The sequence below is a fragment of the Parus major genome, chromosome 12 (assembly GCF_001522545.3).
Source record: "Parus major isolate Abel chromosome 12, Parus_major1.1, whole genome shotgun sequence".
NCBI classification, from domain to species: Eukaryota; Metazoa; Chordata; class Aves; order Passeriformes; family Paridae; genus Parus; species Parus major.
Window position 1 is genome coordinate 3,712,051 of NC_031781.1, and position 22,764 is coordinate 3,734,814.

Consider the following 22,764-nt stretch of genomic DNA (forward strand, 5'->3'; position numbering starts at 1 on the left):
CACACCATGTAAGCCGATAAGCACCCCCCCCTCCATGATGTTCAAGAACATCACACCTTGCCTGCCAATGAGGATCTTGCACCATTGTGAGGTCATGCACTGCCTTGTGATGTCACACTCAGTGATGGTGCTGCTCCCTGCAGGTCACAGGCAGCCCCACAATGTCACTGGCTACTGCCCAATGAGCACCCTGCTACCTCATGAGGTCAAGGCAGTCGCTGTCAGCCAGGCCATGAGCACACGCCTCACTGTGAGGTCACACGCTTGCTGATGAGGTGATGGAGCCCCAGCCGATACCCACCCTCTCCTTCCCACAACCACCCCGAGCCCAGCAGTGACCGCCACTGCTCTTCAGTGCCACCACAGTGCCGAGCCAAGGGGCTCCCGGTGTCCCCAAGCGCCAGTCTCAGCCAGCCCCGAGCAATGGTCGCGCTGTGGCTGTGTGAGCTCAGAGCTGCCCGTGGCGTCAGAGAGCAGCGGTGCCTGTGGGAGCGCCCAGCCCCGCCCCGCCGTTAATGAGGGGCGCTAATTAACGGGGCCGGTGCCCGTGGGCGGAGGGACGCGCTGCCACCGCCGGTCCCCTGCTGCCACCCTGCGGCTCGGACCCCGCCTCGGGGGGACCCCAGCGGGGACAAAAAATTGCTCCCGGGAGCCCCAGCCCTGCCGGTAGCTTTTAAAAAGCGGCTGCTTTTTATGGGCTGTGAGTCAACACACACGCGCTAAATCCTAAAATAAACGTGAAACTGGGTCCAGCCTCACCTCGGAGCGCACGGAAATAGCAACCGGCACCAATAAGCCCCAGGAACAAGGGAGCTCAGCCCCTTCCCCGCCCCTTCTGTAGCCCCCAGCCCAGGGAAAGGGATGCTGGCGCTGGAGGTTACTGCTGTGACCTCCGAGGAGCAGATACGGGATGTGAAAGGTGTAATATGGAATTAAAAGAGCTTTGGAAGACATGAGAGTACTGAGTAAGAGAACAAAACAACTTCAGTTCTGGCCGGGGGCAACAGATGTGCAGTAAACCAGAACAAAAACACATCAGAAACAGCCCAGCAGCAACAAGTCTATGGAAAGTAAGAGTGTGGGAGTGGATGAAAAGAGGCCAGGACTTAGCAGGTGGCCAGAAAACACAAAAAGAAAAGTTTGGTTTGTTTGGATTTTTTCCTGAGGTGATGTGTCCCCCAAACACAGGAGACTCAAAACATCCACCTTGAATGCAGCAGAGGGTGGAGTAGCTACCAGTAACAGCGCTGGTGCAGGTGGTGCCCAGACAAGGTGCTCAACTCTCAGATTAAACTTGCCATGATGTAAAAACAGCCCAAAAAACTCTTCTCAACCCCTCCACTGCAGGCTGGGATTTGTTCTCCCGTTATGGGCAGACACAGCCCCTGCTCTCCAGCACCCCAGCAGAGAAGGCCATATCCCCCACCACCCCCAGCCCTTCAGTGCTGCCTTCTTAAAATGGTCTTCCTGAACTGGAGAGATCCAGAGCAAGTCTCACATTTTACAGGCACTTGCTACTTACCTCGAAGAGACAAGGACAGGACAGAGCAGGCTTGCTGTACACCCTCTCCCAGGTTTCTCTGCTGCAGAATTCATTTTGCTCGATTAAGTCTCCCCTCCCTTTTCCCCCAAGATTTTTTTCTCCCAGCCCTCTGACCCCTCTCCTGGCTCCTCCAAACTCTCCCCCCATCCCACTTAATTCTGCAGTCAGCCTCAGGTGATGCAGGTGAGACAACAGCTCATGCTCTGCAGGGCTTTGCCTTGTTCACTTCCCTGGGGATGGGCATCACTGTCTGCATGGCTTCACCCCACCACTGTCCTTCCCTGCACAAGGGGGCTGTCTCCCAAGAGGTGGCATGCCAAAGGAACCTGAAGGGTTGAGCATATCCACCACCCTACATTCAGCACCCAAGCTCAGACCTCCAGCCTGAGGTGCAATAGGCTGGAAAATGCTCAGAAGCCAGTTAAATTAACAAGTCTGCACAGTAATGTATTTTATTTCCTAAAAACATGTTTTTAGCCAGTCCAGGTACTACAGATTCGAGCCTGGAGCAGCTGGAAATAGGAAATGTCAGATTTGTACAGTAGAGTGCTTTATTAGGTGCCTCACCACATCTGTTCCTTGCAGCTCTGACAGCCCTGCTTCAGGTGTGGATCTCCTGTTCCAAGGCTGCAAGCTGAAGAACCCAGACAGGTTCAGTCCCTCCAGTCTCCCCCTCCCCTGAAGGGAGCCATTCTTCAGCACTTCTCCAGGCCATTCCAAACCCTCTAATAATAAGGTAGAAGAGCTACAAAATAATAAAAATACTCTACACTCTTATTTAAAAATAGAAATTAATAAACAAGTTTCACACCAACACGTGCCAAGCACAGAGGCCAGCACACTGATCTCTCCAAGTGGAGCAGGGGGTCACCCCAATACTTTCCTTCCAAGTCAGTAGGTTCAGCCTGCAAGACCACTCTGGACAGAGCAGGGCAACACAGCTCTTAAGTCCACCTGTGGATCTCCCCAGCCCCAACAGGCCTGTGGGTGAGGGAAGGTGTTTAATTTGATGATGAATATACAGACACTTGACAGCCACACAGGTTGCTCAACACGTTTCTTCCTCCAGTAAACTTTCTTGGACCTATTTACACCTGGCATGGAGCTGTCCAGGTCCCTTCTCCCTCCTGCTCTCCAGACTGACATCCCAGACACCCTTCCTGCGCCTCCTGCTTGTGGCTGCATCCAAGAAGTGCAGTGCCACCACGTGCCAGAGAGCCCAAAGCAGCAGCAACTGCAGAGCTCTGAGGTGGCCAGAAGGCAAATGCCTGTTAACTCTGCATGAAAAAAGGAGGAAGGAATGGTAATATGAGGAGGGTAACTGTCCAGCTATTAGCCAGAGGCTTGGCCTCCAGAGGCTTACTGCAAGGGCAGGATTCTCCACAGGGCAACATCAGTGCTTTGCAAACAGTACCCCAGGCAGTGGTGGCTGCACATTGCCTTGTGCCAGGCTCTGGACAAGTGTGTTCTGCCCTGCAGCTTCTTCCAAGTCTCTCCCAGGAAGTCAGGGGCTCTCACAGCAGGAAAGTGTCCATTCTGGCCTGGCTGCTGCTGGAGGAAAATGCAGAAGAAGCTGCAGATGCTGGTCTGGAGACCTTCTTCTTGCTCCTAACTGATAATGGACGGATTTCTGCCAGGTTTGTCTGGAAGTAAAACTGTCAAGGCAAGCACAGATCAGTGCCCTGGGAACACAAGTTATCCAACACCTGCTGCAGTCCAGCCTGAACCACAGACCTGGGACCCAGCCATGTATCTGCATCCAAGGAAAAACTCCCTGAAGGACAGGATGGGCTTTGCTACCTTCTCACAGGAGCAGAGCTCGGACACATGCCTGTCCCATGTGCCAGGGAACATTTCCCAAACAGGGGGTTTTGCCTGGATATTTGGAAACATCTCTTCTCTAAACAGGTGGTCAAACACTGCAACAGGCTGCCCAGGCAAAGTGGTGGAAGTCCCTGAATTGTTGGTTAGGGACATGGATTAGTGGTGGGCTTGCTAATGCCAGGTTAATGGTTGGACTCTGATCTTAAGAGCTCTTCTCCAACATGAATGATTCCACGATTCTATGCTATCCCCTTCCACCCAAACCAGCATTTTAACACCCTATTGGAGTTGCAAGACCTCCTGAGCCACGACACTGTGCAGTTAAAGACAAAGCAGCCAGAGCCTGCAGCTTCCCATGGCAGAGCAATCCCGAGGCAGGAGCAGCTCCACAGCTGGGGGTGAGCTCAGCCCAGGCACTCCTCACCACAGTGGAGCAGTAGCATCCTGCAGGAATGAGGGCTCTGGCTGCACAGGCTGGCAGGCACACAGCCAGAAGAGGCTGTGCCACACTGCTGCTCTAAGATCTCAAGGGCACAGGCAGTCCCTGCAAATTGTACTGATTTCTAGCTGATGTGCTCCTCTGAGCCAGCCACAAGTGCTCTCAGAAAGTTCAGGTCCTTGACGCCTTTGCTGAGCTCAGATTTGTTCAGAGAGAAATCAGATCATTCCTTGAGGATCCCAAGTCAATTTTTTTGTTGAGACCAAAGAGAAGGAACAGAAATGAGATGCCCACAGCATCAGTAGTGCCACATAAGCCGCAGGAAAGGATACTGGCTCTATGAATTTTGTTCTGCCTCCCATGCCATCGTAGCCCGTCCTCACCTAGGAGAGAGAAACAAATTAGTCTGGAGCAGCACACAGAGCCTTGGCTACCTCTCCTCATGTTGGTTATGGGGAAGGGGGAGTCCTGCAGACCACAGCTTCTGGAGAGGGGTTAAAGGCACTTGGAAACAGTCACTTCTTGTGCTAATCCCTCACTTTCAGAAAAAGACAAACCCGTGGGTATTAACAGTTTGGGAATACTGGGCACTTTTTCAGACAGGCCGAGCTAGGCTTAGGATTTTGTCACTGGGATTGAGGAATACAAAAACACCCCAAGCTCCAAGGAGGTGGAGGAATAGGACATTGAGAGCCACTTAGTCTGCTGCCAGGAAGGGAATGAGCATCTGTCATCCCTGGAGCTCTGCAGGACTGGGACGTAGCCAGGTTGTGCTCTGAGATTTATTTTCCACACACTGTATGTGACAAGGTAAAAGCCTCATTTGCTTCCTCTTTCAGGGTCAGTTCAGGACAGAGGTGGCAGTGCCAGCCTTGGGCACACTCACCAACTGGACAGGCATACTCACAGAGCCCATGTTCTTGTGGGAACCCAGCAAACCACTCAAAGATGGCTTCTTGGAGAGAACAGAGTTCCTGATGAACGCTGGCAAGAGTCCTTTAAGAGCATCATCCTCCAGATCATCTGCCCCGTTCTGTCCCACAAAATAACAAGAAAAGCCCTTTAACCAGCACAGTTTGCTGAATGGAATCCACATACAGGCAGCACTAATAACACAGACAGCTATTTAAGGTAATGGTTACTGCCATACCACATGTCAGGTTGAAAACCAGCACCTTCCAACCTCCCACTGAGGCTTATGTGGAACAGTACCCAGGAGGCAGGAGGCTGCCCCCAGCAAGTCTGGGCAAGCAGCCACCTCAGCTGACCCACAGCCCTTGTGGTCAGCTCCAGGTGGTGGTTGTGAAGCACATCTGGGGCAGAATCATCAGCAAGAAGCAGGTGGGTCCCCACCCTCCCTTCTCCTGCAGGAGGCCTGAGGCAGCAACAGTATTTCTACTAGACCATCAAGGAAAACACTTTGAAGCACAGACTGGTTTTATAGAAGGCTGGTCTATGGCCACAAGGGAGAAAATAGATTCTTTATCCCAAGCTTATTAACATCAGAATCAAAGAGGCGACACAGAAAAATCGAGATTAGTCCTTTTACCTCCACAGTTTCCTTCAGAACTTTCTTCGCCAGATTTACCACAGGAGGCCTGTAAGGAGCCCAAGGAGCAAATCAGCAGAGATTTATTGTTCAAGTGGAGCTGGCAAGGACAGACAAGGCCAAGCAAATGACGACAAAGCTTGCAGCACGCCATCAGGCAGCTGGAGAGCTATCTGATCTCACACAGCAACTTCCAAAGCAGGGAGACTTTGATCTCCTTTAGAAGCAGAAAGAGGAGGGAAAACTCACGACTTTTTATCCAGCTTCTGCCTTTTTGTAGGGCCGAAGGGAGCTGTGCAGGGCTGGTGCTCAGGGGTGTCCACATCGTAAGTAGCATCTAGATTGATCTCATTGCTGTTGGCTGGGCGGTGGAGCTTTGGATGCTGCAGATCCACAGGAGTAGGACTGCAAGGCCAGGAAAAACATCAATCACTGAGCCACTTCCTGCCACCCAGGGGAAGGCAGAGCTGCACCCCACAACACTGAGTGCTCAGACAGAAGTGGCAGCAGGAGCAGAGCCCCATTCTGCTCACACTTCAAAGAAAGGACAATCTGAACCCCAGAGTTTAAATTCAACGTCCCAAATTACTGCTCCCCCTCAAATGCTGAGCGCTGTAACAGCAGCACCCAGAGCCTAGGAATCACACTGACACACTGCTGCTCTGTGGACACAACCCAGCTTGCTCTGCTGGGGTAACAGCATAGGCTCCTCAAGAAAGGCTGAATAAAAGCAGATGTCATTTTTCAGGCTAGATTCCTCTGTCTAGCTAAGATCTTTGGTCCCCACACACCAGTGCACACTCATCACAAGGCCAACTCTAAAGCAATGAGAAGAGCAGCTTTAGGGATGTTTCCCAGGCAGGACACAGTGACAAAGACTTTGTCAAAACTCAAGCCATTCCTCCACCCCTCTTGACCCAAACCCTCCAAGACTTTTTCCATGTAAACCAAAATCATCTCATCAACCACAAGAAAAAGGATATAAAGAACAAAACTGCCATCTGCAACACCTGCCAGACTAGTACATCTCTGCTTTCTCAGACAGTTAAACAGTCAGCTCTGTTTAAAGCTGTCATCTCCATGCCTGCATTGTGTCTGAGGATGCAGCTCACTAACCTTTCAAAGACTAGCCGACTGAGTGTTTCCCTGGTTACAGATGGGACCTTCAGAGTATCCTGCAGGATGTCTATCTTCTTCTTCAAACTCTGGAGAGAAAAGGGAAAGCAGGCAGTGTAACAGGGAAAAAAATTAGCAGTAGATACTTTGTCCCTTTTCCATAAATCAGCATCAGGTGGAGCTCAGAGGCAGGCTGGGAAATTTAGTCACTGAGCAAAAGCCAGCAGAACTCCTGGCTTTGCAGCTGCAGACCAGTCTGCAGTAACTGGCATCTGGCCATGAGAAATGATAGTCTCACCAAGATCTCCTTGTCTGCATTCTTCATATCTTTCTGTGTGCTTTTTAACTCCTCCTTTGTCTTCTCCAACTCTGAAGTCGTCTTCTGCAGCTGCAGAACACAACAGAGCGTGGGTTACATTTAGCTGGGTAAGGGGGACTGCAGAGCCCTGTGAGAGCAATGTGCTCTGCACCACATTCTACTTCCCCTGTTTAAGGGCTCAATTTTCCTGTGTCAGTCTGACCAATCTCTCCCGTACCAGTGCAATCCAATCCCTACCCAATTCCACAAGCTGCCTGCAGAGGGATGTCCAGGGCTGCTTGCCCAGCATTTACTCAGCATTCATGCCTGATGGCAACAGTTTTTCCCTGCTCTAACACTTGGTGGCTGCATTCTGAATTCCTGCAGGTCTTTGGACACACCAGAGCACAGGAACCACAAACCACAGGCTGGAGGATGGCTGTGCATCAGCAGTGCTGGCACATGGACAAGCCTGATTCAACAGGGAAGCATGCCAGCAGCAGGGGTCAGGAAATGGACTGCTACCACTTCAGACACTTCAGTGTGTCCGGGAGCCTGGGCCAGCTCATGGACTGTGGGTACAGTCAGCTCTCTGTCAGCCAAGCCTGGAGCCCCTTGTGCACTGACTCGCACCCTCCTGACCCACACTGGCCATCACAGCTTGGGTCTGACTCAGCCAGGAGCAACTCCAACATCAGTCCAACTCCAGCATCAGAACCTTGTGTAGGGGTTAACTCCTCTGGGGAGCACAGCAATCTGAAAACCTCCTTCTCCATCTGAGGGGACAACAGCTATGGCTGAGTAACAGAAATATGCCAAATCCACCCACAGCTTCTCACTTTGTTGGCTTAGACATGGGAATGCTCCAGGGAACACCTGTGTCTTGGGATATGAGGCTACACACATGCTTTTCACAGAGATGTGCTACCAGAACAAAGACAGTCCAGTCTGACCTGAGCTAACAGACCCCAGCCAGGCCTGGAACAGGGCAGCACAGCAGCAGAAGCACATCAACATCCCCAAACTCCACACCAGCTCAGGCAGGCTCTGTGCAGGGCCACCTGTGTGTCCTCACTGTGCTTTGGGAAGCTCTCCTGCCTGGGCACAGCATAATGTGGGAGCCCTGGCCCAGTTCAGTTGGCTGAAGGCACAAGGCTGGGTGTTTGGCTGGATTTGCCAAACCAGGACTAAGACCTGTTCAACTGACACTGGCTCCAAACCCCTTCCCACTTCCTATGGTGCTCAGTTCAGCAGCAGGAGGAGCTGGCAGCTGAGTGCTCAGCAGTGGAGCCAGATGAAGGAATTGCCACTTCCAGAACCCAGTGGGAGCAGTGGAGCACCTGTGAGCTGCTGCTTTCCAGCACAGGCTCCCTGCCTGACTCTGGCTGGCACATGCTGCCCCAGCACTGTCCCCAGAGACTGTCCTCCTGACAACAGCCCACGAGCTGCTTGCTCCCCACATCACATCCTGACCCAGAAACCCCAGCCTGACCCTTCCACATACCTGTACCTATCAGCATGGGAGGGGGTCACTGCAGAGGCCTTGGGCCTTGCTTATGGACAGGGATCTACAGACCAGATGTCACCCTGGCATCTCACACTCTCCCTTTACCTTACTATTGACAGAAAACAGCTCCTTCTTCAGCTTCTCTGTCATCTCACCAGAGATCTTCCGAGCCTCCTTCAAGTTCTCATATTCCCTGCAAAGAGACACAAAGAGTCACACAGTTTGTAAGACAGCTGAGCCAGAGCTTCTCAGAGAAAAGCCAAGACCCTTAAATTGCAGCTCTGGACCTGCAGAGCCACCAGAGAAAACCCAGGAGACACAATGATGAGTGAGTATACCAACACTGTGTCATACATTCCACTACACCATGGGGGACAAAAAACCTGCATGGGGTACCATGCCTGATTCCAGCAGCAAAATGGGAACCAGAGCCAGAGACATTTCAGTTGCCAGTGAAAAAGATAGAAAACAGAGCACAGTCTCCATGCTGGCAGCAAACAGGGGACTTTGCTTTAAGTGACTTTTCAGAGACTTCACACTACTGGCCATGCACATTCACTCCCAATTACACCACAGGGACACTTGCCTCATTACAGCTTTGTACCAAAGCTGCAGTTATTCAGCTGCCATCAAAACAGACACAAAAAAAGCTGTGTTTTTTCCCCAGCAGGACCAGATGGATATCCAGGTAGGGGAGGGCAGCAGTGCAGGCTTGCTTTGCCAGAGGCCACAGCTGCACAGTGCAGTGCTGTAAAGGGCACAACCCAGAGCTCTGCATCCACTTGCTTTCCCTTGGGCATGAGAGGAAAGCAGAGGGAATAATCATCATCACTTCATAGGTGCACTGACAACTCTGGAGACAGTTCCCATGGTGACACACATGTCACTACAGTGACAAGAGGAACAGTTCAGTGTGACAGGCTCCAAACTAGGTCCCCAGGATCTGTCAGTCAAAACCCAGTGGAAGCCCTAAGAGGCAATGAGAGCCCTGCAGAGCCCTTGTGCCTGTTGGTGCTCAGCAGAGGGTTCTCCCTGGGCACCCCAGGACAGCACCAGCCAGCTCTGCCAAGCCTGCAGCACCTACTTTTTAAGGGAGACACAGTAGATTGCAAGCTGCTCCACTGCTGCCTGTCCAACTCCCGTCTCTCTGACCATCTCCTCCACTTCTGAGCGCTGGCTCTGAAGCAACAGCTCGATCCTGCACAAAAAAACCCCCACAAACAAAAACATACCCTCAGCTCATGAATCATAAACAGACCTGGGAAAGAGACAGAGGCCCTGCTTCCCCCTCAAGGGGCTGGTGCAGCCTGAGCTTTTCCTTCAGGCACTTTGGGTGTCATGGGAGAAGAGCTACAGCTGCCTCACCTCAAGAAGGGCTTTTCACTGGGGAAAAGCAGCACTACTTGGACTAGAGAAGGGGCAGCTGTACACACATGCCGCACATGGAACTGATGCCCAGCTCTTGGTCCCTAAAGCCCTGTGGCTGACTGTGTTCCTGGGCTGGCATTTTACCCCAGCATTCTCTGATAACAGAAATGGCACATAGCCATGCTCAGTGCACTAGAGATGAGGCCAGAACCCTGCCTTACTGCTCTTTAATGAGAGCAGCTGTCTGCAAACATAGCAGGGGCAAGAGGCACACAAGGGCAGCTAAAGCAGCCATTTTGAACCTTACAGGAAGGTGATCCAGCACACAGAGGTGGGTGTTGCAGCAGGAGACCCTCCTGCCCTCCCCAAAAAGGGCAGAGGTGCAGCCCAGCCTGCAAGGCCCAGGGAGCACCCCAGATCTCACCGCTCCATGGTTCTCAGCTTGTTTCGCAGTCGACAGGCCTCCTCCTTTGAACTTCTGTTGTCCTCCTGCTGCTGCTCCAGGAATTTCATCTGCTTCTGCAGGGAAACAAGCACACACAGCCCGTTAGTAAAGCTCCAGGGATTGTTGGATCCCAGCTTATGCGCACTGCAGGCAGCTGGGAGCACACATTGGCTTTAAATGCTATCACCACCTCAGCAGCCCAGGATTATGGAGAGTTGAGCTCCCTCCCACCGTACCCCCAGCTCTGCTCCCCATGAGCACAGCAGGGTCTCAGTACTAATCACAGGGTGAGTCTGGAGCTGAAGCCATGTCATAACCCATCTCTGCTAGGAGCACTGGAGGGGCTGCACAGAGAACTGGATGCAGTGGTGACAATTTGTTTTTCCAGAATAAAGGAGTCCACAGCAAATAAACCTTGCTATTTCCTTCCCTTCCATGCACAGCTGATTGCTTCAGCCTCCCAACCCTCCTTGCCATTAGCTGCTTAGAGCATAGATAGGAATGAGTGGGTCTCTTCTGGGAAACCTCAGCCAAACCCAGCCGGGCACTTCTCTCACCTGCTGCAAGCCTATTGCCTCTCCAGCAGTAACACAGAGCCTCAGCTGAGCTGGGAAAGCACACATCTGCAGTGTGGCAGAGGATGGGGATAGCTGAATTAGCACCATTCTGTTGCATCTGTCTAGGTTTGTGTGTGCCTGGGTGCCTTGCACAGCAGCTTTGAAATGCTCTGGTTTCAGCACAGTGCTGATTCTGGGGAAAGGCCTGGCAAAAGATTATTGCCTTGTAAAGCTTCTTCCCACACAAGTTCAAGGATTTTATCCACTTCCTGCCACAGAAACCAAACAGCTGTGAAACCACTGGGAAGTTGAGGAGGGACAGTGTTGTAGGCTCATATGTCACTCTTGTTTAACTGAAGCCTGTCTTTGGCTTTTCCCTAACCAGAACTCTCAACACTTCAGATTCCCACAGCAGTGTTTGCCCCTGGTCAGAGCAGAGTCCCCAGCTTCAACCAGCCTGAAACTGCAGCAAACTGACAGTGCCAGCAGAAGACAGGACCAGCTTGCAGCCTTAACCTGCATCACAGTAAGTTAGCCTGTATTTTCACTGCAGAAGTTCATTGCTTTAACCTTTAATGATGCAGTTTAAGACAGTGCTCGGCATTCAGCTGAGAAACCCCACATGCCACAGAAAAGATACCTCCAGGTCCCTAATCCTTCTGCCCTGCCCAGCTTTCATTAAAGGAACTCAAGCATACAGAGAGGGTTTTGCAACAGGAAAGATAAGCACAGAACCTCCTCCATAAGTTTCAAGGCAGGAAACCCAAACACTGAGATGCTGAGTTGAGCATCAAGAAGTACCGGCTTCCACTGTCAGAATAATTTCTGCTGGAGTAGGGGACATCAGAAGTACCCTGCCACTGACCTATCTATAGATAGGTCATACCAGCATCTATAGCATGGCCAAGATCCAGGCTGCCTTTACATGCAAACAGACTGGATATGATCCCATGGTTAGGCAAAAACCAGTTGTGCTGGCTCACAGCAAGACCTGCCTGGAATTAATTCCTTACTCTTTCTGACCTAGTGTCAGGTAGATCTCCCGGATGCTTCCTCCCAAAAGAGCCCAGCTGCAAGTGGCATATCACAAGACAGCACCATGACGTGTATACAAGCTCTTTCTGGGCCACTTGGCCTTGCAGGTCAAGAAACACAATGCAGTTCAGGATACTGGGTCAGACAGCTTGGGAAGTGCAGTAGACACCTACTCCACTTTTCAGCCTGCAGCTCACAACCCCACCTGCTTGCACCTCACCTTCTTGAGACAGGCATATCACCTTCAGACAGCACAGACTGCCCAGCCCATCCCCAAGGCAAAGCTGCTCCAAGACATCCCAACAAAGCTGCTCCTGCTCTTGCCCTCTTCCTCTTGCTGTTTACGCATAGTACATGACTACACACTGAGTCACTGCACACTGAAGCACAACAGGAATATTTGATCCCTGGACTTCACAACATTACTAACCTAACTGAGGCAAAGCCCTGGCAACAGAACAGACAGGAGAGTTAGCTGGATCAGATCCCACTCAGCTGAAGCCTGCAACTCCCCCTCCATATTTTTCAGTTTGATTTCTCTCCCAATCAAAGTAAGAAACTAATTTTCCTTGAATCCCTCTTGGTCTAAACCCATTTCAGAAGAACATTCTACCTCAGGGAACCAGTGTTTCAGCAACGGGGTGCTGGGGCTAGTTCCCACACTTAATTTCTGCTACCACCTTTATGACCAGCACTGCCACTTCATTAGCGAGGCTCAGCCACATTCCTCAGGCTGGGCTGGCATTTCTCCCTCACCAGGGATACCTCTGCCTTGAGCACCTGTACACAAACCACAGGCCTGTAGGCTTTTTATGCCTCTGAATCACCTCAGGCAGAGCATAAACATGACCTCAAGTCCAGCAACAGCACTTGCTTCGATTAAACAAACCAAAATGAAAACCCAGCCACCAGACCCAAAATCCCACCAGAACCATCTCTTTATTAGCAGGATCTGCAGAGATCTTCAACAGAACTAATACTGACTGCATGATGGTTAGTCCTGCTGGGGACAGGAAGGGTACCTTGAGAGAGGAGCACAGCATCTCTGTCTCTCCCAGCATCTTCTGGAGCGACTCTATCGTGGCATTGCGCACATCCAGAGTGTCCCTCAGGCTGTCCACAACAGCCTGGCATTCCCGCTTTTCTTTCTCTGGAAAAGAAGAAAGAAAAAGGTCATGGCCTGATAACCCAGACTCCAGCTGCAGCACAGCAGCAGGAGCCCATAGACTGCTTTGCAGGCTCAGCTCAGCTCCAGGATTTGGCCATTCCTGGAGAGAGCCATTTCTCTAAGTGCCGTCTGCAACAGGGTCTGTACCGAGCAACTGCTTCTCTCAGTGCCAGCAGGCTTCAAGGATTTCTTTATGAAAGATAAAAAATTGCCTTTAATAGCTTTCCAGTGCCAGCCCTGCTAGCATTAAGATGATGTATCTTAACTCTTGCGTTTTCACAAAGCCAGGCTTGCACAAGGAAATAATTCCTCTCGAGTTACACCAAAAGCTGTCACAGAGCTGGAAAACAGAGCTTTGTATCCATCCTCTCCACATGGAATCTTACGTGTTAGGAATGCCTCTGGGGGCCATTGGGCAGCTGTATGCAGGGGTCCACCAAGCTGCTGTGCATGCCCTAGCCAACCACAACACCTACATCAAAGGGCAGGAGGCAGTGACACTGGGGACACTAATGGATACAGGACGGCTTAAGTAGATTCCCCAAGTACCCACTTTTTGCAGGTCACAAAACCTTTGCATCTTGCTGTCCCTCCCTCTGGCAATCCAGGAGCAAAGCACATGCCTCTGACCACCAGAGAGAAGGTGGTGGAAAACACCACCAGATTTCAATTTGTTTTCTGGAGACAAGGGAAGGACAGCTCAGAAAGCAACAACCACCATCAGAAGCTGCCAGACCTACATAGGGAATAGCCAGCATTGCTGAGAAGCTCAAAGCAGTTGCATAATGAGAGATAGCAGGAACCCCTCCACCTAACCCTGCTGAGAGCAGGGTAAAATCTCCAGCTCAGCATCTTCAGTCTTTGCTAAAATTGCCTGTGGTTTCAGCCTGGCAATAGTAGAGAGCCAAAGCGTGCCTTTCCAAAAAGCTTCTCCTTGCAAGCCATCCAGGTTCAAATTCTGCCTTCACATCCTGTGGCAGCATGACCTGCAGTGAAGCTTCACTGTTTAATCAGGGAGTAAAAGAGCCATGTGGGACCGAGAACAAGAGAGGAATGTGTTCCAGCAGAAGCACGCGGGTGTCTTCTCCATTGATCTGAATAACCCTTTCCCACCAGAAGCAGTGCCTGGAGACGTTCCCTTGCACTTGCAGGAACTCCACACCCACCAAAAGAGTTAGGGCTTCCCCCTCCTCCATTCCCAGCTGCCCAGAGGCAGATGGCAGGAATCAATCCCCTCCGTGCTGCAGGAATGAGTTTTCAGCTCATTCAGAGTGCCTCCCACAGAGCCTGCTGGGTCTGCTCAGAGCTCGGCACCTCTCGAGCCATTTGCAGGCTGATCAGAGCCTGGCAGCTCCACAGCTCCTCTGCAGCACACAGAGCAGAGCACAGCTTCACACGGAGAACTTATACACAAGAACCAGCAGAGAGCAGAGTACCCACAGCAAAGGAGGCAGGAGGTGGGAAGGAGCTTCGCATTTCCAACACGAAAAGAGAATGGGACAGGGAATGTCAAATCCAACCTCTACTCACCAGAAGCTGAGAAGATTAGCAGGCCTTCAAGCAGTTTTTCTTGGATAATATCCTAGCAAGAATCCCAGCCACCTTCCCCAGAAGATCTGGCTCTCTACCAAGTCACTAAACTCAACCAAGCTGGCAGGAGAACAGGCCTCAGAATAGAGACGTGCAGACCATCCAATTCTGCTCTCAGGCTAAGGACCGAATCCTCAATCTACTGGCTATTCATGTCTGTCTCGTGCATGCAGGGAACGCAGAGGAAAGACAACTCTTGGGGCGTGGGTGAGCCCCCAGCATTCTTTAAACATTTTTTTTTTCCCCCTTCTGCTAGCATGTTTTAGGATTTCTGTCACTTAGACTGACATTTTCCTTTTGCTGCTCATGACTCATGTTCTGATGACAGGCTGCCTACAGACGATGCTTAAAACCCATCGACAAGTCTCCAGGGCTTTTGCTTTTCCTGCCTCCCTCAAACATCCTCTAAAATTAAAGATGGGAAGATGGAAGCGCGCGCACACTGAACTCCGTCTGCTCTTCGCGCGACACATGTGGCACTGCAACAGCCAAACAAATCCAAAGCCTCCCCACTGCTGCTTTTGGACACCACTTTCACCCTCTCATCTGTTGGAGGGAACGAGCCTTTGCCATATGCAGCTGTGAGTTTCCCAGCTAGCAAAACAAGGGTTTTGCTCTCAAGCCTGCTCTGGATAGAGCTTTGCTGCAATTCTGTGAGCTTGTGATTAGGAAGAGGGCAAAAAAAATTGCATTTATTTGTCTAAACTCACAGTGAACTCCTGAGTTACAGCAGAGCTGGGCCAGGCTGTGGACTCAGGCTCTGACATAGAAGCTTTGCATCACCACAGGTGTTCTCGCCTCAGAAAAGGCTCTGAAGAAATTGCTCTAGTGAAACAGTTTTCCCTTGGCTCCAGAGAGGGGTGGCCTCTGCACAGGGGTTCCTCAGACCTGGGCACAGGTAGAGCCCAGGAGCTGCTGATCCACTGCAGGCAGCAGGAACTCACCTTTCAAGGAGAGCTGGGCCTTCACCTTGTCCAGTTCATTCTGAAACACAACAGAGAACCCCATTAGGAAACGCCCTGTGGAGATGCTTTCACCAGATCTTAAAAAGACCTAAGAGGTTTCTCAGCAGGACTTTAGGACCAGACAGGTACAAAGGAGGCAACATGGAAACAACAAGCACAGAATTACAAGCCCGGACTATCACAGGGAACGGAAAGAGCACCTCCAACTGGCATTCTTCAGGGGGAGAAGAGAGGATCACAGCTTCATCTTAGCCTTGTCAACCTTGTGTTTCTCACACTGTCAGTCATCCTGTTTTAGCTGAATAATTTTGGAAGGCTCTCAGGGAAACACAGGAAGTCAGGCAAGAACAATTTTTACAATGTTTTACCTAAACAAGGCAATAAGGGAGGAATGTTGCCAGACTAACTGGATTACTGAGAGTTCTTTAAACTGAAGTGAACTTTAATCAGATGCAGGTGGGAGACAGGAGGACACATCCAAGCACCTGAAAAGGTAACCAAGCACACACTCAAATATGCTGACAGACACTGAAGTCACTGCAGTTAGGGATGCTGATAGGAGCTAAGAGTTCAATCGAATGGCTGGAAAGAGATCACTGAAAAACCAATCCATAACACACCAATTTGAGAGTGCACAACATCTCCTGGGTACCACAAGGGTCTGAAGAAAACCAAGTATTTCTAACGCCTTCATCAAGGATCAGAAAGAGGCAGCAAATGCCCTGTAGTTTAAATTAGAGAAAATGAAGTGATATAACTTAACACTGGCGAATAGCCAAAGGAAATGTAGAGAGGTTAAAAAGGGAGGCTATTTATATCTATATGTATATTTAAAATAAAAACCAGAGAGATAAATATATGCAGGAAAGAGTCAACAGTAGATGACTTAAAAAGCTGTGTTAGAGAACTGCAGAGGAAAGCACATAACAAGTCAGGCAGGAACTGCAGTGGAATAAAACCACAATAAAATGCCAAGACAGGCACACAAATCTGTTAAACCCAGAATGCTACATGCAAATCTGAGCCGAGAATAGCACCAGCAGTGACCACGGCTCCGACGGGACCGGAGCTAGGCTCTGCTAGTGACAATAAAGGCAGGAAAGGGAATGTGGGATGCAAAGCTTGGTAAGTGGAAGGGACTAAATGCAAAGCCTAGCAGAACTGACTGGGATTTGCCCCAAGGGGCACAACTGCTGGAGGCCTAAAGTGGAATTAACTCTGCTGCAGGAACTATTCTGAAGTAGCTTCCTCAGAGTCCTATTCAGGAACGATTAGTGAGCTCACAAGATGTGCTAATTATCATGATAGCAAAGAAACCCTGGGCTACTTCAGGCAGCTATGTAACATTACCTCATTCATCAACTTAATCTGAAATCCCTCATCCTCCACACCACAGCTCCTAAAAGCTGCTCCCAATTTTCTCCTCTGAGAGATCTCCTCTCTCTGCCAGGCTGAGTTACAAGACCACATTTTCCCAAGATCAAACAAGTATATCCACAGACAGCTGTCCTCCAAGGCTTCTACCTTCCCCAGCAGGTTTATAGGCAGGAATCCTCCCCCCACCTCCTCTTCACCACACTGAAATCTCATTTGGAAGAACTCTGCATTCCTCAGATCACAAGCAGCTCTTGACAGACTCATTGAGGTGTTACACCCCAAAACTCACCCTTTTCCTGCTCTGGGAACAGCCACATGGAGACTGTTCTGCTCACAAGGACCATCTTTAAATTCAATATAGGCTAAACTCAGGTTGAGTAATGAAAGAAACGCTTGGACATTAAGTGGTCTGCAGCTACTTCAGGGATCCAGGTTCCCTCTGGTGTTTCTATGAAGTTTTAGCCTGGGGGTGGAAAGCAAAGCAGCCCCAACACTCCTTTGACTGTAAACATTTCAGAGTAACAGCAAGAGTGAGGAACATTAACAAAGACAATTACTGTTCAAGAGATAATTTGGCTAATTCTGCAACAACAGGAAGGGGTTTCAGATCATGAGGGAGCTCTTCTGACCACTTCACTGGGTGCCAAAGACCGGTTTCTCAGAAGAGAATCCCAAGCTTGTCTCCCCAAGATGACAAGCAGACCACAGCTACACACTTTGCTTTCCAGCACATCCTTTTTGTGGCAGGAGGCCAAATGCTCATTCCAAGACAGCTGTGGCCTGCATAGCTCCAGTTGATTACAGAGATGAACACCACTCTATGTCCAGGCTCTTGGAGAGCCAGGCAGTGGTTCATCACAAATCTTGGAAATTTTTTTTTATTTTTCAGGTGAAGTTGCTTCTGGCTGAGGATGCCAGAAGCAACTCATATACTCTGAAGAGCCCAGGCTTGGCATACTATGTGTTTGCTTTGAACTGCTGCCTGGCCAGTCACACATGCCATCACACACAGATGATGTGTGTGTCCTCACATCTAGGTGGACATTAGTCCCTCACCCATTGTTAGCAAGGCATCTGTGTTATTAAGGCACAAAACTGTCCTCCAAAAATGAGGCAGCACACATGAAACTGGTGGCAAATGCAGCAGCAACCTGTACAGTGCACACAGCAGTGAATACCCACACAAGCTAACGAAGCTGATTTACTCAGAAAAGTACTTGGTTCTTTCTGCTGGTGACCTCAGAGCCCTCATTAAGCAGGCTGTACACTGAGGCTAGATGTTGCTCTGACAGACACACACAAGGTTTAAGGAGCAGGAGGAGTTACCATTAAGCTTGTTATGCAGGAGCAGCTCCACACTCCTGCCCTTAAGCAAGGGAGCAGTTCTGCACAGCCTGCCTGGAGCAGAAGGCTGGGGAAACCCATTTTGGATCCTGGGGTGGGGGTGAGAAAGAACAGGAAGATTTTCCAGGGCAACTCTCTCCACACAACCCATTTCCAAGTCACTCATCTCACTGCACTCATAAGAACGGATCTCAGTATGTACAAAAGGAAATGTTTATCTGCTGTGAGGGCACGCGGCTCCCAGTGCCCAGAGATGCTCCTCCATCCCTCAGCACACTTCGGCCTTCAGTTTTGTTACTGGAGGTCTTGGAGAAAGAGAGTGCTACTGACATTCTAGTCTGGCTGGCTTTATTTTAAAGACATACGAAGTACATATAGAATTGTCATGGCAACTGCTAATTATGGTAATTGCTGCACATGCTGCTTCTAAACACAAGAGGGTACAAGCATCCCGTTATACCAAGGTCAACCGGCCACCCTTTTTTTGGAACATGGATAATTGTCTTGGATAATTCCAAGACAGAAGGAGCCCTGTTTCATTCACTACACAAAGGAGAACATAGAACAGCCACTCTGTGTTTATCCCTATTCTTTATTTCCCTATTTAACCCAATTCTCCGTATCTAAAGGTGGCGCTTGGACCACACCACCCAGCATCCCAGCTTCAGCCAGGACCCAGCCTCCATGTTGTTCACTGCTCCTGGTGTGGCTTCAGGCAGTCAGTCCCTTTCCTAACCTTCCTTGGGGAATAGTGACTTTATCATCACCCTGCCCCATATCCTTCAATCTGCACAAACAACCTCCCTGCACAGAAGGGGGGAGGAGGCACTTCCTCCAATGGTCCCTTCTTTCCAGAGGGGTTCACAAATAGCAATTCGCTGTATCTGGGATTTCCCTTCTCCTGCCTTTGGGAACAGCGCTGTTCCCAAAGAATGGGAATGTTCCCTTATTCCCAAGGGAGGAACAGCAGTCCAATGTGATGGTGTTTCAGGAGGTTTCCAGGTAAAGTGAGAAGCAGAAGGAGGAGCAGGAAGCAGAGAAGGCTCCTTGAGTCACCACATGGGATTTGGTCAGGGAGAATGCTAAATCACCACAAAGACTGATATGCTTCAGGTCAGAAACATGAGCACAGCAAGTTCCAGCTTGGGAAGCACCTGCTGGCAGAGGATCAGCAGGCCAGGCCACCCTTCCAGAAGGCTGAAGCATCACATGAGGAAAAAGAACCCCCCTGTCAAATTACCTGCAAGGTCTCAGCATCCGGTACTGCCTGCTCCTCCAGGGTAACATCAAAAAACAGCTTACTGATGATGTGTCTTTTGCTGACCTAAACACAGGAGACAGAAGAGTTTGATGGGCACAAATATGGAAACGACGGATATGGAAGACAGATGGAGGGGGAGAAGGTACTGTCTTGTGACAAGGCCATGAAAGGCAAATCAGATCACGTGTTTGACACCATTAGTGGTGATGCTCTGCTTTGGTTCAACAGCACAGCAGCAGACCCCCCACTCAGTTTCTGGGAGCGTGACTCCAGCCAAGCTCCTGAGCCACAGCAGAAAGATTCAGACATTTCTGAATCGAGCGCAGTCTGTTCTCTGGCAGCTCAGCCCCAAGCAGCTGATGCTGAGCTAACATGATGCCAAATCCTAAGACAGAAGTACGTGCTGCTTTCTGCAGGCAGAAGGTGCTGTAATTGAATTTGATAGCTCTCCACACCTCCCCCATGCAGTTACAGCTTTGTGTTTTAAGTATTATATACAGTCATGACACCAGCTAATTGCATGGTTACTGCCACATAAGATGTTATTTCGCGATAACTCCATGGTAACCCAGAGATGTAAGAGGCAGAGAAGAACAGAGGGAATCAACAAGTCAGGGAAGGAACAAGGGCCAGGACCTTGAGAGGAGGAAAGAAGCACGAACACAGAATAAGCCCAAGCAGCAGCTGGCTAAAAATTTACATCTGAGAGCGAGGAAACATCTCCTGCAACCACTACGTGCCAAGACCTACTGGCAGCATGAAGGCTGGTAACACAAGGGACTTCAAAGATGTTCAGGTCCCAGTTAAGCCAATGGAAACCCAAGCCTCAGCTTCCTATCTCAGAAGCAGAGCACCCTTCCTTCTCTCTCCAGCCATCGCTTTTCTCAAGGGAGGGTCAAGTACTGCTAAGCCAGGAGGGGTTGTAAGGCCCACGTGCAGCAGAATGGGCTGTTCACCTGACAGCAGTGGGCTGGGCATGCCAGAAACACCAGTCAGGTGTCCTCATTAAGCCCCTGCTGTCATCATGCCAATACTTACCCAGCCTAAGCAAAAGCTGTGAAAACCCAGAGTCCCTTTGGAAAGGAGCTGCAGTGCAGAGAGTGGCAGGCCACCCTCAGCTCACTGCAACCAGAAGGGCTGTGGAGGATAGCTCATCCTCTCAGCCTCTGGGGAGTCCCAAATGACAAAAAGTCCCTCTGCTCTTTACCATGATCCTTCTGGCATCATCCCAGGCTACAGCTCCTTGGTGCCACTGCAGGGCACCGTGCCACTGCAGGGCACGGGGGATGGCTTTACCTGGTTTCTGCACTGCGGGCATGTCCGGCTTGGTGCAGTATCAAACCACTGGAAGAGGCTGAGAAGGAAAAGGAAAATATATCGTAAATCCATAAAGTCCTGGAGCATTGCTTCCAGGGGCCATCCCCCAGCTCCCCAGGAGACAGCAGGATGTGACTCCTCGTAACACACTAAAGCAGAACCGCAAACCTTCAGTCCAGCGGTGCAGCCGGCAGGAGCTCCATGTACCACACGCATGCTCCACCAGCATCTCCAAGACAATTCCTGGCTGAATTTAGCACGTGAGCTTATCTTTAACAGGGCAGAGCTTTTACAGAGCTCAGATCTCTCTGGGAGACAGGCTTTGAACAGCCGCAGCTTCGCAGGAGCGAACGGATCCGCGCAGGAGCTGCTCTATCAGGATGTGACAGCTGAGATCCCAGTCAGCTCCAAGGGGTGCCACTGAACACGGATCTGTGGAGCCGGGGGCACCAGGCTGGGCTCTGCTCTGGGATGATGAATGCAAACCTGCCGGGCTCCCCAGGAGAGCCACTAATGCATTTTGCAACCAAACCATCACGTCACACTGGAAAGGTTTATTTTGAGCACAGGGTAATGATTTGGAGCTGGCAGGTTACCTTTGGAAGCTCTCCCTGCTCCACTGGCTGCTGGAAGTGAGCAGGCCCGAGCAGTGCTGCTGAGTGAGAAGTGACAATCACACCCGTAGTCCTCTCCAAGCTCATTAGCCAGGAAAGCAAATACCCACCCTCTCCCCACACAAAGTTTATTTCCTCAGAAGAACCATTTCCTTTCAACACAGACACTTGCAACACAGTCCTAGAAAAGCATGGAATTGCCAGGACGGCTTCACCATAATCCAACAGCACTTCCTCCAAACACCCTGTGACACTGGCTCTTCCGGAGAAGGGAGCCTGCAGGCAGCATGGTGACAGAATCACAGAATCAGTTAGGTCGGAAAAGGTCTGAGATCACCCAGTCCTTCCTTAAAGGCCTCGAGACGGCGACTCCACCACCTCCCGGGACAGCCCTTTCACATGTGTTACCAACACAGCCCGGACTGCTGCGGCACCTCCGCGAACTCTTCAGAGCCCTCGCGCGGGGCCACAGAACATGCCCGTGGCTGACACGCCACGGCCACACCCGATCCCCGCCCACCCCGGCGCTCACCAGGCCTGGTGGAAGGTGTGCCCGCACGGCACGGCCGCCACGTCCCGCTCGTTGTCGAAGAAGTCGGAGCAGATGGTGCAGTGGGCGCGGATGGGCATGGCGGGGCCGGGGAGCCGGGACGGAGGCTAAAAGGTGGTTCCAGAGGGTCGCGGCCCCGGAGCCACAGCAGCCGCACGGCCCTGCGCGGTTTAAACGCGACCGCCAGAGCGCCGCTTCCGGCCCACCCCGGAAGTGACCTCAGGAGATCCCGCGTCGGGGCATTGGATGAGGCGGGGCCGAGTGGGCGTGGTCTCTGAGGCGGTGCCTAATGGGGCGTGGCCTGGGTGACTGGGCGGGGCTCGCCCCCGGGGCCCCTCCCGGCCGGGCCGTGCCCCTCAGAGCCCAGCGATGGCGCCCGGGATCATTCCCGGGATCCTTCCCGGCGGCGAGCGCTCCTGGGGTCCCGCTGCCCTCGCAGCGGTGCCGCTTCCAGCCCGCCGCGTCTCGCTCAGCCCCGTGCTGCCGGCACGCGTGGCAGACCCCCGGCCCCACAGAGAGACTGGGCAGGCGGCGCTGGTGCTGTCTCAGTTTGTCCTCAGCGGGGTCTTTATTTGCCAGAGATACAGCGGCGGGGCGCGGGGCGGCGGCGGCAGCCGCGGGCAGAGCCGGCCCTGCAGGCATGCAGCTGCGAGGGGGGAAGCGGGGACCGGGGAGGGAGCGCGGGGGGGCACTGGGGGTCCTCCAGGCACAACGCGTGGGGGGCCGTGTGGCTGCTCCCGGGCGGGGGTCCCAGTGTCCCCCCCCGGGGTCCCGGGACGGAGGGGGGTCTCCGGGACGGCCCCCGCTCCGTCCCGCGCGGCCCCGCCTGCGGTCCCGCACATACACGCGTGTTCCGGCGGGGCCCCGCGACGCCCCCCCAGCGCTGCGGGGTGTGCG

General features: G+C 51.6%; 1 protein-coding gene across 2 annotated transcripts; it reads right to left on the reverse strand.

The window, feature by feature from the left end:
- Positions 1 to 1,964: 1,964 nt before the first annotated feature.
- Positions 1,965 to 22,395, reverse strand: TRAIP (TRAF interacting protein). Of its 2 annotated transcripts, XM_015641295.3 has the most exons (15): positions 21,850 to 22,395; positions 20,683 to 20,740; positions 19,366 to 19,449; positions 15,384 to 15,423; positions 12,704 to 12,831; positions 10,069 to 10,163; positions 9,361 to 9,474; positions 8,382 to 8,469; positions 6,770 to 6,859; positions 6,472 to 6,560; positions 5,605 to 5,760; positions 5,356 to 5,404; positions 4,714 to 4,839; positions 4,139 to 4,189; positions 1,965 to 3,186 (listed from the first exon to the last, which is right to left on the reverse strand). In XM_015641295.3, exons 1-15 carry the CDS (start codon positions 21,945 to 21,947, stop codon positions 3,058 to 3,060), a joined length of 1,395 nt encoding a protein of 464 aa, XP_015496781.1. In that variant the 5' UTR covers positions 21,948 to 22,395; the 3' UTR covers positions 1,965 to 3,057. The 2 variants fall into 2 exon arrangements, with proteins under 2 accessions (XP_015496781.1, XP_015496780.1); XM_015641294.2 differs by lacking the exon at positions 21,850 to 22,395 and having other exon boundaries at positions 20,683 to 21,834.
- Between the last annotated feature and the right edge of the window lie 369 nt (positions 22,396 to 22,764).